A 20,851-nucleotide genomic window follows, 5' to 3' on the forward strand; every position below is an offset into this window, starting at 1 on the left:
TTATCATTTTGCAATTGATAGGGAGGCATGGAAGGAGGTCTCATGGACCCAATTTCTTACTGTTTCAAACAATATTCTGTCCGATATGACTTTGGTATGGCTACTTGGATAATGTACTGAATATTAATGTTCTGTCATTATAACATAAATTCATGAAATATGCTTGACATATATTAGATTATAGTGTGGAAACAGGCCCTTCGGCCCAACAAGTTCACACTGACCCGCCGAAGCGAAACCCACCCCTACCTCTACATTTACCCCTTACCTAACACTACAGACAATTTAGCATGGTCAATTCACCTGACCCTGCACATCTTTGGATGGTGGGAGGAAACCGGAGCACCCGGAGGAAACCCACACAGACATGGGGAGAACGTGCAAACTCCACACAGTCAGTCACCTGAGGCAGGAATTGAACCCGGGTCTCTGGCATGTGAGGCAGCAGTGCTAACCACTGTGCCACCATGGATCGGATGGAGGTTCATTCCAAATATCTTGTTGAACTGGTCAAACAGGCAGTTTCACCTGTCAGAAAGTATTGCATGTAAGATTTCAGTTTAAGAAATGATGACAGCATGAAAAGACAAGACTTTTTTCTCATGGTACTGATTATTAAATTTAAACAATGAGCCACTATAAACATGGTATAGAGTTCTGATCAAACTGGTGAGCGTCTATTTTAGCCTTAATGTGAGTTGTGTAAATTCAAATTGTGCTCTCTGTTAATTTCAATCAAATGGGCTACAAACTTAGCATTCACTCCCAAATACACTCAGTACCCTAGGTGAGTTAGTGTAAAATAGGTTCAAATTCCTAGACTGAACTATTGGTGCCTTCCATAAAGACAGTCCACACTTCCAATTGGATTATACTTGACAAACATTCAAAGTTATCAAGAGAATAATAGAACTTGCACCATTTTGGACCACTTCTCTCCCTTGTGACTCTCCTGACTTGTTCTGGATTTATTTGCTGGAACTTTGATTCTCATTGATGGAAACTGCCAATGGAACTGCAACTTTAATTTTGAACTATGTCTTGGACCTAGGTGAAAACATTGCTTTAATATCCCGTATGTTAACAAGTAGTTATAATGTTATTGGTATTATCCCAATAGTAGGTCTATATTTTAACCTCAGTAAGGTATCTCTACCACATCAATTATTCTGTTTTTATTCTTCATGTAAATGTGCTAAAATACAAGTTCTCAGTCCATCTTCATCATTCTTGCATACTGTCAAATGTTTCACTCTGGCTTTTGTGAAGTCTTTTATACAAATGATCCCACATCACGAGGTCAAATCGATATTTTCATATTCACCATGGTCAGAATCATCTAATTCAATGTCAGGAACTAGATTGTAGTAATTTGCTGTCTTATTCATGTAGAGCCTTTGATGATCTGACTCTTGTAACTCCTCTGTGACGTTCACTAATTCTGGCTCAGCACGGTCTTCCTCAACTCTATCTTCTTGCACTTTATTATTGGACACATCAACACATGTGACTGAGTCAACAGAAACACTTGGCTTAATTTCCACTTCTTCATACAAATCACGGTTACTACCCAGCAAGGCTGTTGAGGGACGTAACATAAACTGGTTTCTGCCGAGAATACTGTTTTCATATCCTGTGGGAATGGGAGTTGTCTCTGGAGTCCTGCAAGTTATATACTGATGATCCCCTGTATTTGAAAAGCCAGATTTCTCAATAGTGCAAATTTGACTGTCTTGTCTCATGGCTTTAAAATCAGACCTTCTTCTTTTCCAGCAGTAGCAACATAACACCACTGCAAGAATTGCAAGCAATGGCAGGCAAATAAAGAGAGCTGTGAGACCATGGGAACGACAGATATCTGAGCGATGAATGTCTATGATATTCACACCTTGAGTGTGCTTTGGTGTGTAGCACATAATCATGTTTTCTGATCCACCGATGCTTACATTTTTAGTAACATATTTTGCTAAATCATCATATAAGGCACATGTACACTCCAAGGTGTTATTGAAAAGAGACAATTTCATGAGGCTTGGTTTCAAGACATTTGAAGGTATAGATTTTAAGTTGTTGGAATCTAGGTACAGCTCCTGAATTTGGTCTGAATCCTTTAAAAGGTTATCAGGCAACTGTTGAAGATGGTTTTTCTCCAGATGAAGGATCTTTAAGCTGGGTGCGTTTATGAGGAAGTCCGAAGGTAATTGTTCTAATTGATTATGATCAAGATATAGAGCCTCTAGAGAACTTGGGTTTTCATCCATTTTGTGAATGTCAGATATGTTACAACTTGAGAGGTCCAGGACCTGGATTCCTGACAAATTTGTGAAGACATTCCATTGAAGGGTACCAATGTAAGAACCAGTGAAGTTTAAGCAACATTCTTCTCTCACCTGGCTAAATTCAAAAGTCCTGAAATTAACATTGTCATCACATAGGCAGACACCATCTGCAGCCTCTGGACCCCAAACAACTGCTTGTAGTAGAATCCATTCCTGAAGTAATATCCATAACCTTGGACCTAAGAAGAACAGATCAGAACATGGTCAAATGACAGGTGTACCACAGTGTTAAAAAAAGCCCAGGCATGAGTGGCATACTGTTTGCTGATTTTTTCAAGAACTAGTTTAAGTACACTTGGTAGGTTAATAAAGTATTTTTAATTGAAATCTAGGCATTGAAAAACCTACCTTATCTTTCCAGAAGGGTTGGCCACCACAGCTCCGCTGCTTAGGCCGATGGTTCAAATAACAGAATATGGCCCAGTGACACTGTGGAGTCGCATATAGCTTGCAGTAAACATCCTTGTCAAATGTCCGTATTACAGAGGAAGAAGTGCTGGATGTCTTGAAATGCATATAAGTAGATAAATCCCCAGGATCTGATCAGGTGTACCCTAGAACTCGGTGGGAAGTTAGGGAAGTGATTGCTGGGCCCCTTGCAGTGATATTTGTATCATCGATAGTCACAGGGGAGGTTCTGGAAGCCTGGAGGTTGGCTAACATGGTAAAATGGTAAGGACAAGCCAGGCAACTAGAGACCAGTGAGCCTGAGGTCATTGATGGGCACGTTGTTGGAGGGAATCCTGAGGGACAGGGTATACATGTATTTGGAAAGGCAAGGACTGATTAGGGATAGTCAACATGACTTTGTGTATGGGAAATCATGTCTCACAATCTTGATTGAGTTTTTTGAAAAGTAACAAAGAGGATTGATGAGGGCGAGAGTTAAGTGTGATCTATATGGACTCCAGTAAGGTGTTCAACAAGGTTTCCCATGGGAGACTGGTTAACAAGGTTAGATCTCATGGAATACAGGGAGAACAAGCCATTTGGATACAAAATTGATTCGAAGGTAGAAGAGGGTGGTGGATAAGGGTTGTTTTTCAGACTGGTGGCCTGTGACCAGTGAAGTGCCGCAAGGATCAGTGCTGGGTCCACTACTTTTCATCATTTATATAAATATTTTGGAAGTGAGCTTAAGAGATATAGTTAGTAATTTTGCAGATGACACCAAAATTGAAGATGTAGTGGACAGCGAAGAAGTTTATCTCAGATTACAACAGGATCTTGGCGGCACGGTGGCACAGTGGTTAGCACTGCTGCCTCACAGCACCAGAGACCTGGGTTCAAATCCCGCCTCAGGCGACTGACTGTGTGGAGTTTGCACATTCTCCCCGTGTCTGCGTGGGTTTCCTCCAGGTGCTCAGGTTTCCTCCCACAGTCCAAAGATGGGCAGGTCAGGTGAATTGGCCATACTAAATTGCCTGGTAGTGGAAGGTGAAGGGGCAAGTGTAGGGGTAGGGGTATGGGTGGGTTGCACTTCGGCGGGTCGGTGTGGACTTGTTGGGCCGAAGGGCCTGTTTCCACACTGTAGGTAATCTAATCTAATCTTGACCAGATGGGCCAGTGGGCTGAGGAGTGTCAGATGAAGTTTAATTTAGATAAATGTGAGGGGCTACATTTTGGGAAAGCAAATCAGAACAGGACTTATACACTTAATGGTAAAATCCTAGGGAGTGCTGCTGAACAAAGTGAAGATTGGAGTGAAGGTTCATAGCTCCTTGAAAGTACAGTCTCAAGTAGATAGGATAGTGAAGAAGGTGTTTCCTATGCTTTCATTTATTGGTCAGAGTATTGAGTACAGGAGTTGGGAGGTCATGTTGCAGCTGGACAGGACATTGGTTAGACCACTGTTGGAATATTGTGTGCAATTCTGCTCTCCTTCCTATTGGAAGGATGTTGGGAAACTCAAAAGGGTTTCGAAAGGATTTACAAGGATGTTGCCAGGGTTGGAAGATTTGAGCTATAGGGAGAGGTTGAATAGGCGGGGCTGATTTCCCTGGAGTGTGGGAGACTGAGGGGTGACGTTATAGAGATATATAAAATCATGAGGGGCATGGATCGGATAAATAGGCAAAGTCTTTTCCCTGGGGTTGGGGAGTCCAGAACTAGAGGGCATAGGTTAGGGTGAGAGAGGAAAGATATAAAAGAGACTAAGGGGCAACTTTTTCATGCAGAGGATGGTATGTGTATGGAATGTGCTGCCAAAGGAAGTGGTAGAGACTAGTACAACTACAACATTTAAAAGGCATCTGGATGGGTATATGAATAGGAAGGATTTAGAGGGATATGGGCCAAGTGCTGGCAGGTGGGACTAGATTGGGTTGGACTATCTGGTCGGCATGGGCGGGTTGTACGGAAGGTCTTTTGACAAAGGATCAGTTTCACTCGAAACGTCAGCTCTTTTCTCTTCTTACAGATGCTGCCAGACCTGCTGAGATTTTCCAGCATTTTCTCAATTTGTTTTTACGGAAGGGTCTGTTTCTGTGCTGTACACCTCTATGACTCTAGGACCCTATGCTTGTGATGAAGTCAGCCAGGTGGACCTCATAGAATAAGAGTTCCCGGATTGGGACTGTTAACCTGGTCCAATCATGAAAGCCTGGCTGACATAAAAAGGTGGAGCGTCAGGGATACTGAAATGAGGCAGTACTGTAGTCAAGGACAGTTCATGTATAAATAAACGGTGAGTTAATGACAGGATACCAGCCTCTGTGGAGTTGTTTCATTGGCCAGCTTTGATTTCAAATTTCAATCAATCAGTTATGTTGGAGTGGGAAAAATGTGAGTAAGTTCCTCATCCCATTTTAACTGCCTAATGCTCAGCTGCTCCTCCTCTCCTATCATTACCAGTCAGCAGATTTCCCTACTCTTAGCTGGGAAGGGAACTTGCAGATGTTGGTGCTTCATGGGCCTGTTGCCTTTGTCCATTTAAGTGGTACATATTTGGGAGGTACAGGTGAAGGAACATTGGCAAATGTGATAGGGGCAACATGAAAGCAAGTCTTTCTTGTCTTTTTCCACCATTCCTTGCAAAGCAGTTAATAATAAAAAAAGCAGTTTTTTTTAAATTTCAAGGTTTATTAATTCAAATTAACTTCTTTCATTCATAGGTTGACTGAGCTATCATTCCTTTTGAAGGGCTTTTGCCCAAAACATCGATTTTCCTGCTCCTTGGATGCTGCCTGACCTGCTGTGCTTTTCCAGCACCATTCTAATCTTGAACTATCACTAGACTATGGAAGAAGAAGCGAATTATGTTAGTCGTTGTACCGTCTCATGGAGCATACATCTGTCCATCAAATATTAGCCTTTCAAACTGTCCTCACTCATACCAACCCTTTCTATCATTACAATCATTTCTTGATTACTATTGTTCATTTTAAAATTAATTAATATGATACTTTTCACTCTAACTCTATAACCGAACCATGTAGTCCAAAGAGCAATGGGAATTCCCTCAAGAGGAGAATTATGCAGCCACAATTTGACATCACGAGAAGGTTTGTATCTATGCAACTGGTGCTCCTCCAGGTATGCCATATCTTTAATGTGCAGCAACCATCTAACTGGTCACCAGATACATTCCATGCCATTGTTACACTCATCAATCTCCATTGTGTATCAGTTCTTGGCCATGCGTGTTTCACTTCTCTACCCTTGTGCTTTGCTGTTCCAGATATTGTCCTGTTTGCTTCTTCCCATGCCTCAGGATTCGCCTGCCCCCCACCTCCCTTGCAACTCTCTCTCGGACCAGTCTAATTCATCTTCTGATTAATGGCAACTCCTGTAAAATGATTGTACATTGATGGTGTCATTGAAAATAAAAGGCAGATGGCTAGATTTTTTAGATTATCCTTATTAATTGCCACAAATGTTACCTGCCACTTGTCAGCTTAAACCTGGATGCTTTCCACGTTCTATTGTTATCCAGCATGGACAGCTTCATTATTAGAAAAGGTGTGAATGGGGCTGGACACTGCCTGTGAACAGCTCCACTCCTGACCATATGAGGGGAGGAACTGGATTGAGGTTGCTTCCCTGAGGGATCTCTGCAGCATTGTCCTGGGAATATGATGATTGCCGTTCACACTTTAGAGTGATCTCAACAACTGGGGAATTCTCCCATTGAATCCTATTGACTTCAATCTTACACTTGCTGTTGATGGTCATTCTGAAATGATCTAGTGACAGCAACAAAGCCACATTACATTAATTGGTCATTTATATTTATACTAATGATTTAGCCAAGAAAATAAAACATACTGGAAAAATAAACCACTGAATGGTATTTCCACACCTAGGTCACTGATTTTACATATTTTACATAGCAGTTATGCATCGATTAATGTCTTTTGGAGGGTAAATCAGAGTAGAACAATAATTTTTAGCCTCTATATACGCTTAACTGGTTATTTTTCTTTTGGGTGATGGAGGGGGTGGGAATAGTAGTCAACGTAGGGAGGAAATTAAAATGATGTTTCCACTAGGTCTGGTCGAGTCTGCACACAATGATTCAATTTGTATAAAATATATTGTTTAGCAACTTTAATGAATATGTCAAATCTTTTGTGTGAGTTCAATTTAATTATAGTATGATAAGGGCCTGACAATAATAGCACATTCAGTAAAACCTTCCTTATCTTAACTCAGCTCCCGTTTGGAATTCCATTTGTACTCACGCCCTTTCCTGAGGCCTGGAGCAGTACTGACGTGCATATTTCCTGTAATAAACTATTAGAAACAATTTGAACATCTCAATAAAGGAAGACACTAATAAAAAAAAATCTTACAACACTGGAGCTAGGAATGTTTAATTGTTTCAGTGATCTCCAAGTAAAATGTTGTACATGTTACAGTGGAAACTTTCCTAGGCTTACACTGACAGAAATGCACTGTATACACTGTATCATTGACTGCCTATGTACCCAAGAAATACCTTTACATTTCTAAATTATTTCACCTTTTTATCATTTTAGCCACTTTTAAGATAGGACAAATACAAAAAAGGGCGGCTAAGTCCCTCTTTCTAGTTGCCTATGCGAATCGAGTGGATTCACTTTAGTGTGTGAGGTGCTAACAGTAGATTATAAGGAAATGGCAAATGAAATGAAGAAATGTTTTGCTTTCATCTTCACTAATATAGCATTTCAGTAATAGTTGTGAACAGGAGCTGGAAGGGTGAGAGGAATTTAACATAAGCAAGTCATAAATGATGTGAACTGAGCAAATCGATGTACCTGTGGGCTGACAAGTCCATAAGACTGTAAGATCATAAGACATTGGAGCAGAAGTAGCCCATTCAGCTCATTGAATCTACTCCACCAGTCAGTGATATTATGGCTAAGGTGGTGATAAATGAGGTGATGGCCTAATGGTATTATCACTAGACTGTTAATCTAGAAACCTAGGTAATGGGTCCAGAATTCTGGCACAGTAGTTGGCTGAATTTGAGTTCAATAAAAAATCTGAAATGAAGAATCTAATGATGACTATGATTGATTGTTGGAAAAATTAATTTGTTCACAAATGTCCTTTAAAGAAGGAAACTGCCATTCTTACCTCGTCTGGCCTAGATCTAGATCTGTGACTCTAGATCTACAGCAATGTGGTGACTCTTAAACTCAGGGATGGACAACAAATGCTGGCTTCACCAGCAATGTCCTCAACCCATCAATGAATTTAAAAGAAACCCTTAACTCAACTTTCTTTTCTTTCCCCAATGAAAGCATTCTCTTACTGATTAAAAATCTATCTATAATCTGTCTGTTTTAAATATACTTAATAATCCAGCCTCTGCGGTAAGAATTCCACGGATTCCTTACCCTCTGAGAGAAGTTCCTTCTCATCTCTCTCTTAAATGGGTGACCCCTTATTCTGATATTATGTCCTTTGATCCCAGACTCTCACAAAAGGAGAAACCACCTCTCTGCATTTACTTTGTCAAGTCCCTTAATAATCTTGCATATTTGAATAAAATAACCTCTCATTCTTCTAAACTCTAATGGGTACAGGCCTAATCTGCTCAATCTTTCCTCATATGACACTGCTTCCATATTCAGGATCAGCCAACTGAACCTTCCCTGGACAGTGTCCAATGCCAGTATATGTATCCCTAGGAAAGAGCTCAAAACTGTTTACTATATTCCAGCTGTGGTCTGATTCATGCCTTGTATAGTTTTAGCAAAACCCTCTTTTATACTTCATTCCCTTTGAAATATAGGCCAAGGTTTCATTTGCCTTCCCTATCACCTGCTGAACTTGATTGCTAGCTTTCTATGATTTGTGTACAAAGACTCCGAAATCACTGTGTTCTATAGCTTTCTGCAGTCTTTCTCTATTTAAATAATATTCAATTCCTCTCATCTTCCTGCCAAAGTGCATAACCTCACATTTTTCCACATTATATTCCAACTGCTCATGTTTTTATCCCCTTGTTTAACATGCCTATATTCCTGTACAGATTCTGTGTCATTCTCACCATTTGCTTTCCCACCTATTTCCATGTCATCTACAAACTTGACAACACTTTGTTTATTTTCCTCACTTAAGTCATTAACAAATATTATAAATAATTGTGGCTTCAGCACTGAACCCTGTGGGACTCGTTTCGTTACAGGTTGCCATTCTGAAAAATTATTTTATGAAGCAGCATAGTACTTTATCAAACACATATTACATTGACTGCTTCCCCTTTATCTTTCTTAGCTCTTCAAAGAATTCTATTAAATTTTATTTCCCCTTTGTGAACTCATGCTGACCCTGCTTGATCATATTATGTATTTGTAAATGCCCAGCTAGTGTGTCCTTTATGATAAACACTAACATTTTTACGATAACAGAAGTTAAGCTAATTACAAGTCGTTAATTACCTGTTTGCTCTCCCTTTTCCTTTTTAAATTTCGACAATTTGACATGAACATAGGAAGTATAGTTAGTACGTTTGCAGTCAACACACAAAATTGGAGGTGCGGTGGACAGCGAAGGTTACCTCAGATTACAACAGGATCTTGATCAAATGGACCAGTGGGCTGAGGAGTGTCAGATGAAGCTTAATTTAGATAAATGTGAGGTGCTACATTTTGGGAAAGCAAATCTTAGCAGGACTTATACACTTAATGGTAAGGTTCTAGGGAGTGTTGCTGAACAGAGACCTTGGAGTGCAGGTTCATAGCTCCTTGAAAGTAGTCACAGGTAGATAGGATAGTGAAGAAGGCATTTGATATGCTTTCCTTTATTGGTCAGAGCATTGAGTACAAGAGTTGGGAGGTCATGTTGCAGCTGTGCAGGATATTGGTTAGGCCACTTTTGGAATATTGCATGCAATTCTGGTCTCCTCCCTATTGGAAGGATGTTGTGAAACTTGAAGAGGTTCAGAAAAGATTTACAAGGACGTTGCCAGGGTTGGAAGATTTGAGCTACAGGGAGAGGCTGAACAGAGTTTGGGAGAAGATTTGTAGCTCGGGTGCTCGTTTCTGTGGCAGGGACAGGCCACTATAAATGCCGGAGGAAACACCACAAAAGCGCTTCACAGGAGGCTCCCAAGCACTGAGGATGTCACCTAGACAGGGGACGAAAAGTTTGCAACAAGACTTCCAGCTTGGCGAACAGAACCACAGCAAGAAGCTGAACAGGCTGGAGCTGTTTTCCCTGGACTGTTGAAGGCTGAGAGGTGACCCCAGAGGTTTATAAAATCATGAGGGGCATGGATAGGATAAATAGACAAAGTCTTTTCCCTGGGGTCGGGGAGTCCAGAACTAGAGGGGATAGATTTAGGTGAGAGGGGAAAGATATAAAAGGGACCTAAGGGGCAATTGTTTCATGCAGAGGGTGATGCGTGTGTGGAATGGGCTGCCAGAGGAAGTGGTGGAAGCTAGTACAATTGCAACATTTAAAAAGCAGCTGAATGGGTATATGAATAGGAAGGGTTTGGAAGGATATGGGCCAAGTGCTGGGAAATGGGACTAGATTAAGTTGGGGTATCTGGTCAGCAAGGATGAGTTGGACCAAAGGGTCTGTTTCCATGCTGTACATCTCTATGACTCCAAATAAAGGTGTTGTATTTTAATCCCCTGGAGCTTTACCAGAATGTAAGGAATTTTGAAAGATTACTATCAGTGCATCCACTATCTTTGCATCTACCTCTATTAATATCCCAGAATGTATCCCACCAGACACAAGAGACCTGGTGGTCATGAGCCCCATTCGGTTCCCTCCCTGGGCCCTGATGTATTTCATCCCATAAACAAGGCAATAGATGCATTCATGTTAATTTTCCAAAATTCCTGAGACACAGGAAAGGCTCCACTGGACTTGAAAGTAGCAAATATAACTGCATGGGCGGCATGGTGGCTCAGTGGTTACCACTGTTGCCTCACAGTGCCAGTGACCTGGGTTCGTTTCCTGCCTTGGGCAACTGTCTGCGTAGAGTTTGCACATTCTTCCCGTGTGTGTGGGTTTCCTCTGGGTGCACTGGTTTCCTCCCACAGTCCTACGATGTGCAGGTCTGGTGAATTGGCCATGCTAAATTGCCCATAGTGTTAGGTGCATTAGTCAGGGGTAAATGTCGTGTTGGGGAATGGGTTTGGGTGGGTTACCCTTTGGAGTGTCGGTGTGGACATGTTGGGCCAAAGGGCCCGTTTACACACTGTAGGTAATCTAATAACTCCTCCATACAATCAGGAAGGCAGAAAACAGGACATTACATGCCAGTTAGTTTGATGACTGCTTTGGTGAACATGTTAAAAATGATCGTTGAAGAGACTCTAGCTGTGCATTAAAAACAATCTCAGTAATCAGGAAAAGTCAGATGGAAATCATGTTGAACCAACTTATTGAGATTATTTGAAGGAGGGGCATGTGCTGTGGATAAAGAGCACCCAGTTGATGTTCTATTCTTGTATTTTCAGAAGTCATTTAATAGAGGGTCACATCAGAGGTTATTGTAGAAAATAAAAGCTCATGATATAAGTAGTAAGATATTAATATGGATAGAAGATTGGCTGGCTGCCAGGAAACAGAGACTATACTTTTTTAAAGACAGAGATCGATAGACTCTTGTTGGGCAAGGGAGTCAAGAGTTATTGAGGTAGATGGGAATATGGAATTCAAAACAAAAATGGATGAGCCTTGATGTTATTGAATGGTGCAGCAGACTGAGGGGCTCAATGGTCTATTTCTGCTCCTATTTCATATATTTAACAAAATATGTCTTTTCTTTTAGCAATACTCAAGTTCTGTGCTACCAAAAGACTATTTGTAAGTAATAGTAATTATCCATAATTCACAAAGGATCATTGAATATCATAATTTATTTGCATTAATTCACAGAATGTGGGTATTTCAATTAGTTGCCTGTGAGAAGGTGGTGTTGGCTCATTATCTTGAATTGTTGCAGTCCATGTGGTATGTGTACATCATGTTAATTTTGGTTACATTGTTTTGGAACTTCAACACACTGATAATGAATGAATGATGACAATAATTGCAAGGCAGATGGGGTAACTCAGAGGAAACTTTGATATGCTGGCATTATGGTTTCTGTTGCCTTTGTTCGTTTGAATTATAGAAATCATGGATATGGATGATGCAGTGAAAAGACATATGATGTCTTTCTGCAGTGCATCTTCTAGTTAATACACGCTACTGACACTATGCCAGTGGAGTGTCGTTGATACAGGTTGTTGTCTTTTGGATAGTGGCGAGCTTCTTGAGTATTATTGTATCAACACTCATCCAGATAAACAGATAGTATTTTATTACATTCCTGCTTGTGCCTTATAGATGATAGGCAAACTACAAGAAGTCAGGAGGTGAATCACTCTCTATAGAATGCCCAGTCTTTGGTCTGTTTCTGCAGCAACAATATTGATGTGGTTGGTCCACTTAGGATTCTGGTCACTGGACGCTCCCAGGATGTTGATGTTGGGTGATTTGATGAGAATGCTGTTGAATGTCAAGGGGAGGTGGTCATTGCATGACCTCCTCTATGATGCTAATTATACTTGCCACTTAACAGCCGTGGCCTGAATGCTGTTTGGGTCTTGCTAAAAATGTAGGCATGTTTCATTGTCTGAGGAGTTATGAATGAAGTGAAAATCTGCAAGCATCAACAATCACTCATACCTGTGACCTAATACTGGAGAGAAAGTCATAAATGAAGAAGCCGTGATGTTTGAACTGGACACACTGTCCTTAAACCCCTGCTGTAATATCTGGGGAGAAGAATGATTGATTGGCAGCTACTACAACCATCATTCTCTGTGCTATATTTTTGCTGAAATGTTACCTTGACTCAGCCCACATTGATGTCAACAGCAAACAGTATCACAGAATTCAGATTTTTCTTTTGCCAATATTTGGCCCAAAACTGTAATGAGGTCTGAAATCAAGTGATCCTGGCAGAACCCAAACTGAGAATCAGCATGCAGTACTTATGAGCACTGTTGATGACTCCTATCTCCACTTCTTTACCACAAGACTCTGATCGGTTCGAGATTGTTAATAGAGTCATACTGTCGTACAGGAAACAGACCCTTCGGTCCAACCAGTCCATGCCAACCATAAACTCAAACTAAACTAGTCCCATCTGCCTGCACTTGACCCATATCTCTCCACGTGTTTTTTGTTCATGTACTTATCTCATTGTAACTGTACCTACATCCCCTACTTCCTCTGGCAAACCACATCGTGTAAAAAAATTGCCCCCTTGTATTTTTAAAATCTTTTTCCTCTCACCTTAAAAGTATGCCCCCTCATCTTGAAATTCCAAAACCTAGGGAAAGACATCTGCAATTCACCTTATCTATATCCCTCATTATTTTATAAACCTCCATAAGATCATTCCTCAACCTCCTATGCTCCAGTGAAAAATGTCCTAGCCTATCCAGCCTCTCTTATAACTCAAACCCTCCAGTCCTGGTAACATCTGGTAAATCGTTTCCAAACCCTCTCCTTAATAATCCTTCCTATAACAGGGCAAGCAGAACTGGACATAATCCTTCAGAAGAGGCCTCGTCAACATCCTGTCCACCCTCAACATAATGTCCAAACAAAAGTCTGAGCAATGGAAGCAAGCGTGCTGAATGCCTTCCTAACCACCCTATCAATATGTGATGCAAACTTCAAAGGATTATGTACCTGAACCTACATCTCTCTGTTCTACAATATGACCCCAGGCCCACTTTTAATTGCATAAGTCCTGCTCTTGTATGTTTTGCCAAAATGCAATACTTTGCATTTATCCAAAATTAAACTCCATCTGTCAGTCTTCAGCTCAGTAACCCAATTGATCAAGATCTCTTTGTAATCTTAGATAACCTTTGTTTAAAGAGAAATGTTTAACTGTTTAAAGAGAAATCCATACACCTTGTGTTAACCAATAGTACTATGCCACAAGGTTTCACTTTTTAACAAAACAAACTTTGTATATAAAAGAATTAAATAGCTTAGCAATATGGTGCATAAATACATATGTTATGCACTCATATTTACTACTTACATCCCTCTTATCAGAACTCTGATAGGACACATTAATCTTAAAGTTATTTACTTTTGTATGGCCCATCATAATTATGTTTCAATCCTCTGAAGAATTTTCCTTAGTTCCAGCTATCCTCAGAAGTAAAACTTCCACCTTATTCTGGTTACTTCTCGGCACTTCCAAACGTATCTGTTTGCTGCTTTCTTGAGCACAAGATTCTGCAGTGACCAGGGATAGAATGCTCCTCTGGTTGAAATCACACACTGCACAAAGGAAGGTTGTGGTGGTTGGTGGTCAACCGTTTTACCTCCAGGACATCACTGGAGGAGTTCCTCAGGGTAGTGTCCTAGGCCCACCATCTACAGTTGCTTCATCCAATTACCTTCCCTCTATCATAAGGTGAGAAGTGGGTATATTTGTTAATGTCCAGGACAATTTGTGACACCTCAAGTATTGTATGCAGTAAGGCACGGACAATATTTGGGGCAACATGGTGACTCAGTGGCTAGCACTGCTGCCTCACAGCACCAGGGATCCAGGTTTGATTCCCACCTTGGGTGACTGTCTGTGTGGAGTTTGCACATTCTCCCTGTGTCTGTGTGGGTTTCCTCTGGATGCTCTGGCTTCCTCCCACAATCCAAAGATTTGCAGGTTAGGTGAAATGGCCATGCTAAATTGCCCATAGTGTTAAGTGCATTAGTCAGAGGCAAATGAGTCTGGGTGGGTTACTCTTCAGCGGGTTGGTGTGGGGTTGTTGGGCTGAATGGCTTGTTTCCATACTGTAAATAATCTAATCTAAATATCTAGATATGGGATGTGAAGTGGCAAGTAACATACATGACACACAGTACCAGGCGATGACTATCTTCAACAAAAGAATATTTAACCATCGCACCTTGATATTCAACGGCATTGCCCTTGCTGAATCCCCCACTATCACCACCTTGGGGATTACCATTGATCAGACATTGAACTGGACTAACCATATAAGTGTTGTGGCTACACAGCATGTCAGAGACTAGGAATTATGTAGTGAATAGTTCAACTCCTGAATCCCCAAAGTCTGTTCACCATCTGCAAGGTTCAAGTCAGGAGTATGAAGGAGTACTCCCCACTGTCCTAGAAAAGTGCAGCTCAAACAATGCTCATGAAGCTAAATAGTATCCAAGACAAAACAGCTTGCTTGATTTGCACTAAACCCACAAACATTAATTCCCTCCACCACTGATGCGCATTAGCAGCAGTGTGTGTAATTTAAAAGACGCACTGCAAAAGTTGACCAAGGTTTTTCACACACCACCTTCCAAAGCCATGACCATTACCATCTGGCAAGACAGGGGCAGCTGATACATGAGAACACCACCATCTGCACATTCCCCTCCAAACCATTCACCATTCTGACTTGGAAATATATTGTCATTCCTTCACTGTCGCTGGGTCAAAATCCTGGAACTCCCTCCCAAATGGTACTGTGGCCCTACCTATTTCAAATGGATTGCTCTGGTTCATGAAGAGAGCTCACCACCTCCTGTTCAAGTCAAAATTAGAGTGGTGCTGAAAAAGCACAGCAGGTCAGGCAGCATCCGAGGAGCAGGAACACCACCTGTTCAAGGACCCGTGTCTGCGTGGGTTTCCTCCGGGTGCTCCGGTTTCCTCCCACAGTCCAAAGATGTGCAGGTCAGTTGAATTGGCCATGCTAAATTGCCCGCAGTGTTAGGTAAGGGGTAAATGTAGGGGTATGGGTGGGTTGCGCTTCGGCGGGTCGGTGTGGACTTGTTGGGCCGAAGGGCCTGTTTCCACACTGTAAGTAATCTAATTTAAAAAAAAGGACAAGTAGGGATAAGAATCAATGCTGGCCCATCCAGCAATGTCCACACTCTATGAATTAATTTTAAAAAGCATTATAGATGTTATGCATGGATGTTTTTGAGACATAAAGTGTGTAGTGAGGCATAAAAATGGGAGGACTTCTGCATTGGGGTGAGTTCTTGCCTGCTCAGTACAAAAGTATATGTAGGTTAAACAGCAAATTTTACAGGCAGGAAATCCTGGCACCCATCAGGACCTTTCAGGCTCCAACAGCCGGCTGCCATAGTTAAAAGGCACCGAGATTGCACTTCAATCTCTGCAACCCAGGAGCATCACTCCACCTCTGCACATCACCCTCACCCATCCCTGAAGATATCGGAGACCAAGCAAAAAATCTCACCATTTTGCCAAACCATGCACCATTGCTTATTCAGTGCTGCATGCTCCTAGCAGTAGGAGTTAGCATTGTAAGGTACCACTGCGGAAGACTGTCACATAGGATTTTGGGTCCCATGCATTTCCATTAGAATACTCAAGTTCAGTCAGTGTCTGCCACTTCATTGCAACTACCAATGTAGTACCACAGGCATCACAGTGGTATTACCTCTCACACATCTGTAGGATTCACACTTAAAGTATAAAGGTTACCACACTCAGGAGCACCCACACCATCCACTCAGAGGGAATCACAACCTAAAGAAGATACACATTTGATGGCATTTCATCAAAGGTTTGCATGGGACAAGGACAAGGACATTAACCACAATAGATAGTCTTTTGTGTTGAGCTCCCTTTTGAGTTCAGCTCTGCTTGCCTGCCCCAGTGAGGGTTGTCAGCATCAGCCAATATTGGCTTCCTTGCTTGGATAGACTTGTTGGTCTGGTCAAACTTCACCCTTAACATTGTTAGCATTTAACAATAACTACTAGATGAGACTTCACATGAGCTGATCAACACGGACAGGCTTCAGCTTTGAGTAAAGTATTTGAGCATAGAAATGACATAGAAATAAAGCAGTCAAGTAACTGAAGAAGCTTCTACTCACTACAGTTTGGAGCTACACACCTCATATATATATGATCGGGTTTTGTAAATGTTAGTGCTTCACATTTTTGACTAACCTAATTGTGCTTATGAACCCAATTCCAGTGGGTTGGGAATGTTAATGAGTTTTCAGAAGACATTAATGATGAAAAAACAGGTTCCCAACCATGAAGGTCAGCAAAGGCAACCTGCCTTAAAGATCCTGAAAACTTAATAGCAAAATTTGAAACCTGCCTTTGGGAAATTGAATTTCTGACATGTTCCCACATTCTCCAGCACTAAAGTCACCCATTACCTATATTAAATACACTCAGCTGTTTCTTGCTATCATGTAGAGTGAATTGCTTTCGCTAAAGATTAGGATTTGTGATTTTGGGGACCTTAGGAGGATCACAAGGAGATCATCCACTGGTGGAGGAAAAATGCCTATTTATATATACTGACCAATGACCAGGTGGTGGCTTAGTGGTTAGCACTGTTGCCTCAGAGTGCTAGGGACCAGCCTTTAATTCCATCCTCAGGCAACTGTCTGTATGGAGTTTGTGCATGCTCCCCATATCTGCGTGGGTTTTCTCTGGGTGCTCTGGTTTCCTCCCACAATCCAAAGATGTGCAGGTTAGGTGAATTGGCCATGCTAAATTACTCATAGTCTTCAGGGATGTGTAGGTTAGTTAGGGGTAAATGTGGAATAGTAGAGGGATGAGTCTGGGTCAGCTACTCTTCAGAGGGTTGGTGTGGACTTGTTGGGTCAAATGGCCTGTTTCTACACTGAAGGGATTCTAAGTAATATGTTTCATGATGTTCATTGAGAAATGAATATATTTTTGGTGGCAGTGGTTGATTGATACATATTAGCCAAGACACTAGGAGAATGCTCCTGCTGTTTAACAAATAGTGCAATGGGATCTTTTGCACATATCTGGGAGGGAAAACAGGGCCAAAGTTTAATGTCGCTCCCTCTGTTTTGCATTGAAATGTAAGCATATACTATGTACTCAAGTGTTTAAGGTGGGGCTTGAATCCACAAACTTCTGAGTCGGAGTTGAGAGTGTTACCACATACTGTATACAACAAAGGCTTGTTACTTGCACTGCAATACAATGTGGCGAACTTGGGTTTGTTGTGTCATATTTCTATTCAATCAATGGTGTGATACATTAATAAGCAACAGATTGACATGTTTAATGGTATGACTATATATATTTCATACTTTTCGACCTGACACCATGTTAGCTATGTGAAAGGGAGTCAGTTAGCTAAATGACTAGAATTTGGTGTGAAACAGTGAACATACAGTGGCTATGGTAATTCACAGATACTTGTTTCCTCACCTTGTCTCCCTCACAATCTTCAAACTATACATATTCAATTGTCTCTTTTTTTTAAAATGGAGAGCAGTGTCTATGGTCTTTTGTAGACAATGACCCCTTTTACTTGAGTGGGAATTGAAAGATTGCAGCTTTTCCAAAAGCTTTTCGGTTACATTGCATGATCAATAGTTTGTTTGCACCCCTTCATTTCTGCACCTCTACACAAGCTATATTTCTGAGCACCCAACAGACATGCCAACTAGCCGGCTCCAGAGAGTAGTATTTGTGTTCTGGAGCACAGACAATTTTGTTGAAGTGTCCCATGGTTGACCTAGGGGAACTTTGTCAATGTGCTCAATTGTCAGGAATTGCAGCTTTCAGCATGAGATACCCCAGGCAAACAAAGTTGGTACAGTATAAGGGATGCAAGTTAGAATGTCTGAATAAGCAATCTCATTGTGCAGTAAAGGTTATTTGTGCTGGCCAGTGCTGACTCGCTCCTTGTGCGTTGATCTGCCCTTTTCAGGGACAATTTTTGATTTGTCATTGTGATTTGCATGTAACCAGATTTTGTTTTAGAAAAAAAACACAACCCACCACTATCAAAGCACTCCGTTCATAGACTGCAGGTGAAGATTTTACTTCCAAAGAATTTCTAAAGTGAAAGTGATTTTTCTTCATTCCCTCAGAGATAGGATCAGTTAGTTCTCCCCTGTGCTTGGAATCAAATTTAGAGGCGAAATTGCTTGTTCTGGCAACAACCTAAATGTGGCGAACGTCCCATGGTACAACAATATACCTGCAGCAGCGTGAACCTCTTTGCAAACCAGCTCGAACAGATTTGCATAAGGATACAGTGCAAATAATGAACTTGTAGCAACATCACTTCCTGCATCAGTAACTGCACGTCAAAAAGGTTTAATTTGACTGGAAGCCTCGAGGACGAAGGTGCAAATCTGGCAATGCTGAATCCATTCTTTCAAGAACACATAACCAGGAATCCGTTTCAATGGAAGCAAACTGGCTGCGGTATTTCCTAGTTCTTCTTGTTTGCTGTTGTGAGACGACAGGTCTGAGGCATCCTGGGAACAGCTAATATTGTCAATACACACCACTCCCCTCGCTCTAACACCGGCCACAGGGAAAATGAAGGAAAACAACATCTGATTTCCAAAAAAAAAACTCTTTCCAGATTATCTCACTACTTAGTTTTAAACCACAAAGGACAAGGAAGTGCAAAGGGAGACCAACAAGTGCGGTTGCCTATTCATTTTAGACTGTGCCACCATCCCGATGAATTCCTGGTTATAATTTGCTACAATTTCACGCTCAATGAATCAAGCCCTTCCATTGATGGCAGCCCCTTGGGTTTATTATCATGATAAAAGAAGCAATGTGGGCGGAGAATTCAAACTGTCAACAGAAAGGGCTACAGAAGACAGCGGTTTCCTGGACGACAGGATAAACACGCCTGGAGTGTAGTCCTTCCATCCTCCGAATGCTAATCTTAACTAAATAATATTTTGTTTCTAGATTAAAAACTAAACAACTAACAGCCAAGCGAAAACACCTTTGCAATCCAGGGACAAAATAATAATAAAAACAGAGATCCGGCTTCTATTTTTGTAATCAATAGATTTTATAATTTAATGGTAGATTTATCGCTATTCTTTACAATATTAATTATTTGACTCATTTCAAGTGAAGAGGCGGAGAGCAGAGCAGTTGACACGACAGAAAAAAAAAACTCAACAACTTTTCAACAGAACTTCCGAACTTGGAACAAAAAATAATTAATTTGAACTCGAATCTCGGTGGGTTGATTCAGATTGAGAAACTAGCTGGAAAGTGGGGGCTTGTCTTAGAGAAGTAAATCTGTTTCAGAATTTGTCTCAATGGGTAAAGTTATTCAGAACGGCCATATGATCTGACTCTGTATATTCTTCCACTGGACTTCCCCTCCATCCTCAGTCCGGTCCCTGCGTCCCCCACCCTTAAATCTAACACTTGGATAATCTGAGTGCAATGTAGTGGATTAAACACCCATTAAATCCAATGTACTTTGGAATATCACCCGACAGTGAGGCGCTTTACTGTATATTCACCATTTGTGTTCACGTATTGGAGTAGTTACTACGTGAGAAAGTCCTCGCACTAGATTGTGAAAACCTGTAATGCATTATACATTTATTTACTGACAAAACTCTTCTAATATGGTTACTTGTTCAAACATTCGTAAATGTTAAAAAGAAGGAAATTAATGCTCGACATTTATTATTAGTACGGTTTTATTAAAAAAAACATTCGATTTACGAAAAAGTTTTGTTTCCAAACTCAAGGTCACCACTTACCTTTCATGCCTCCGCCGGACTCTCCCATTCCGAGTGAAAACAAGTTTAGACAGAAGTGAACTTGTTAAATATGTGTGTGAGTCCGGTTCTATGGGTTGCGGTTTCACATCCTGATTTAAATATATATTACGATGCGTTTCCTGATCAATCGTTGTGGGTGTGTCGGTCAGGTGGTTGAAGAATAAAGGAGGGTCTACTTCAGTTACTTTCCTCTGTGCAAGTCATTTGAAAGTGACCAGGTAAGGGAATGGGGGGAAAAAACACACGACCAGAGTCTTTCACCACCTTCCCCCCGCCCACTAATCCGCTACTTGCTCCAGGGAGACTCCTACAGTCAAATCTCGGCATAGTCTAAGGGCACTGAGCAGAACATTGTTGGATTCTGATTTTGAGTTTGAAATATGAACACATTTTAAACGCATTTTACCATCTTATTTTTTTTTATTAACTCGTGGGCGTCATTGGCTGGCCAGCATTTATTGCCTGTCCCATGTTGCCCTTGAGAAGGTGGCGGTG

The 20,851-nt window shown here is 41.2% G+C and overlaps 1 protein-coding gene across 1 annotated transcript; it reads right to left on the reverse strand.

Moving 5' to 3' along the window:
* Nucleotides 1-399: 399 nt before the first annotated feature.
* si:ch211-106k21.5 lies at nt 400-20,606 on the reverse strand. The gene is made up of 2 exons (XM_043699028.1): nt 20,336-20,606; nt 400-2,518 (listed from the first exon to the last, which is right to left on the reverse strand). Exons 1-2 carry the CDS (start codon nt 20,361-20,363, stop codon nt 1,293-1,295), a joined length of 1,254 nt encoding a protein of 417 aa, XP_043554963.1. The 5' UTR covers nt 20,364-20,606; the 3' UTR covers nt 400-1,292.
* Between the last annotated feature and the right edge of the window lie 245 nt (nt 20,607-20,851).

The sequence above is a fragment of the Chiloscyllium plagiosum genome, chromosome 11 (assembly GCF_004010195.1).
Source record: "Chiloscyllium plagiosum isolate BGI_BamShark_2017 chromosome 11, ASM401019v2, whole genome shotgun sequence".
NCBI classification, from domain to species: domain Eukaryota; kingdom Metazoa; phylum Chordata; class Chondrichthyes; order Orectolobiformes; family Hemiscylliidae; genus Chiloscyllium; species Chiloscyllium plagiosum.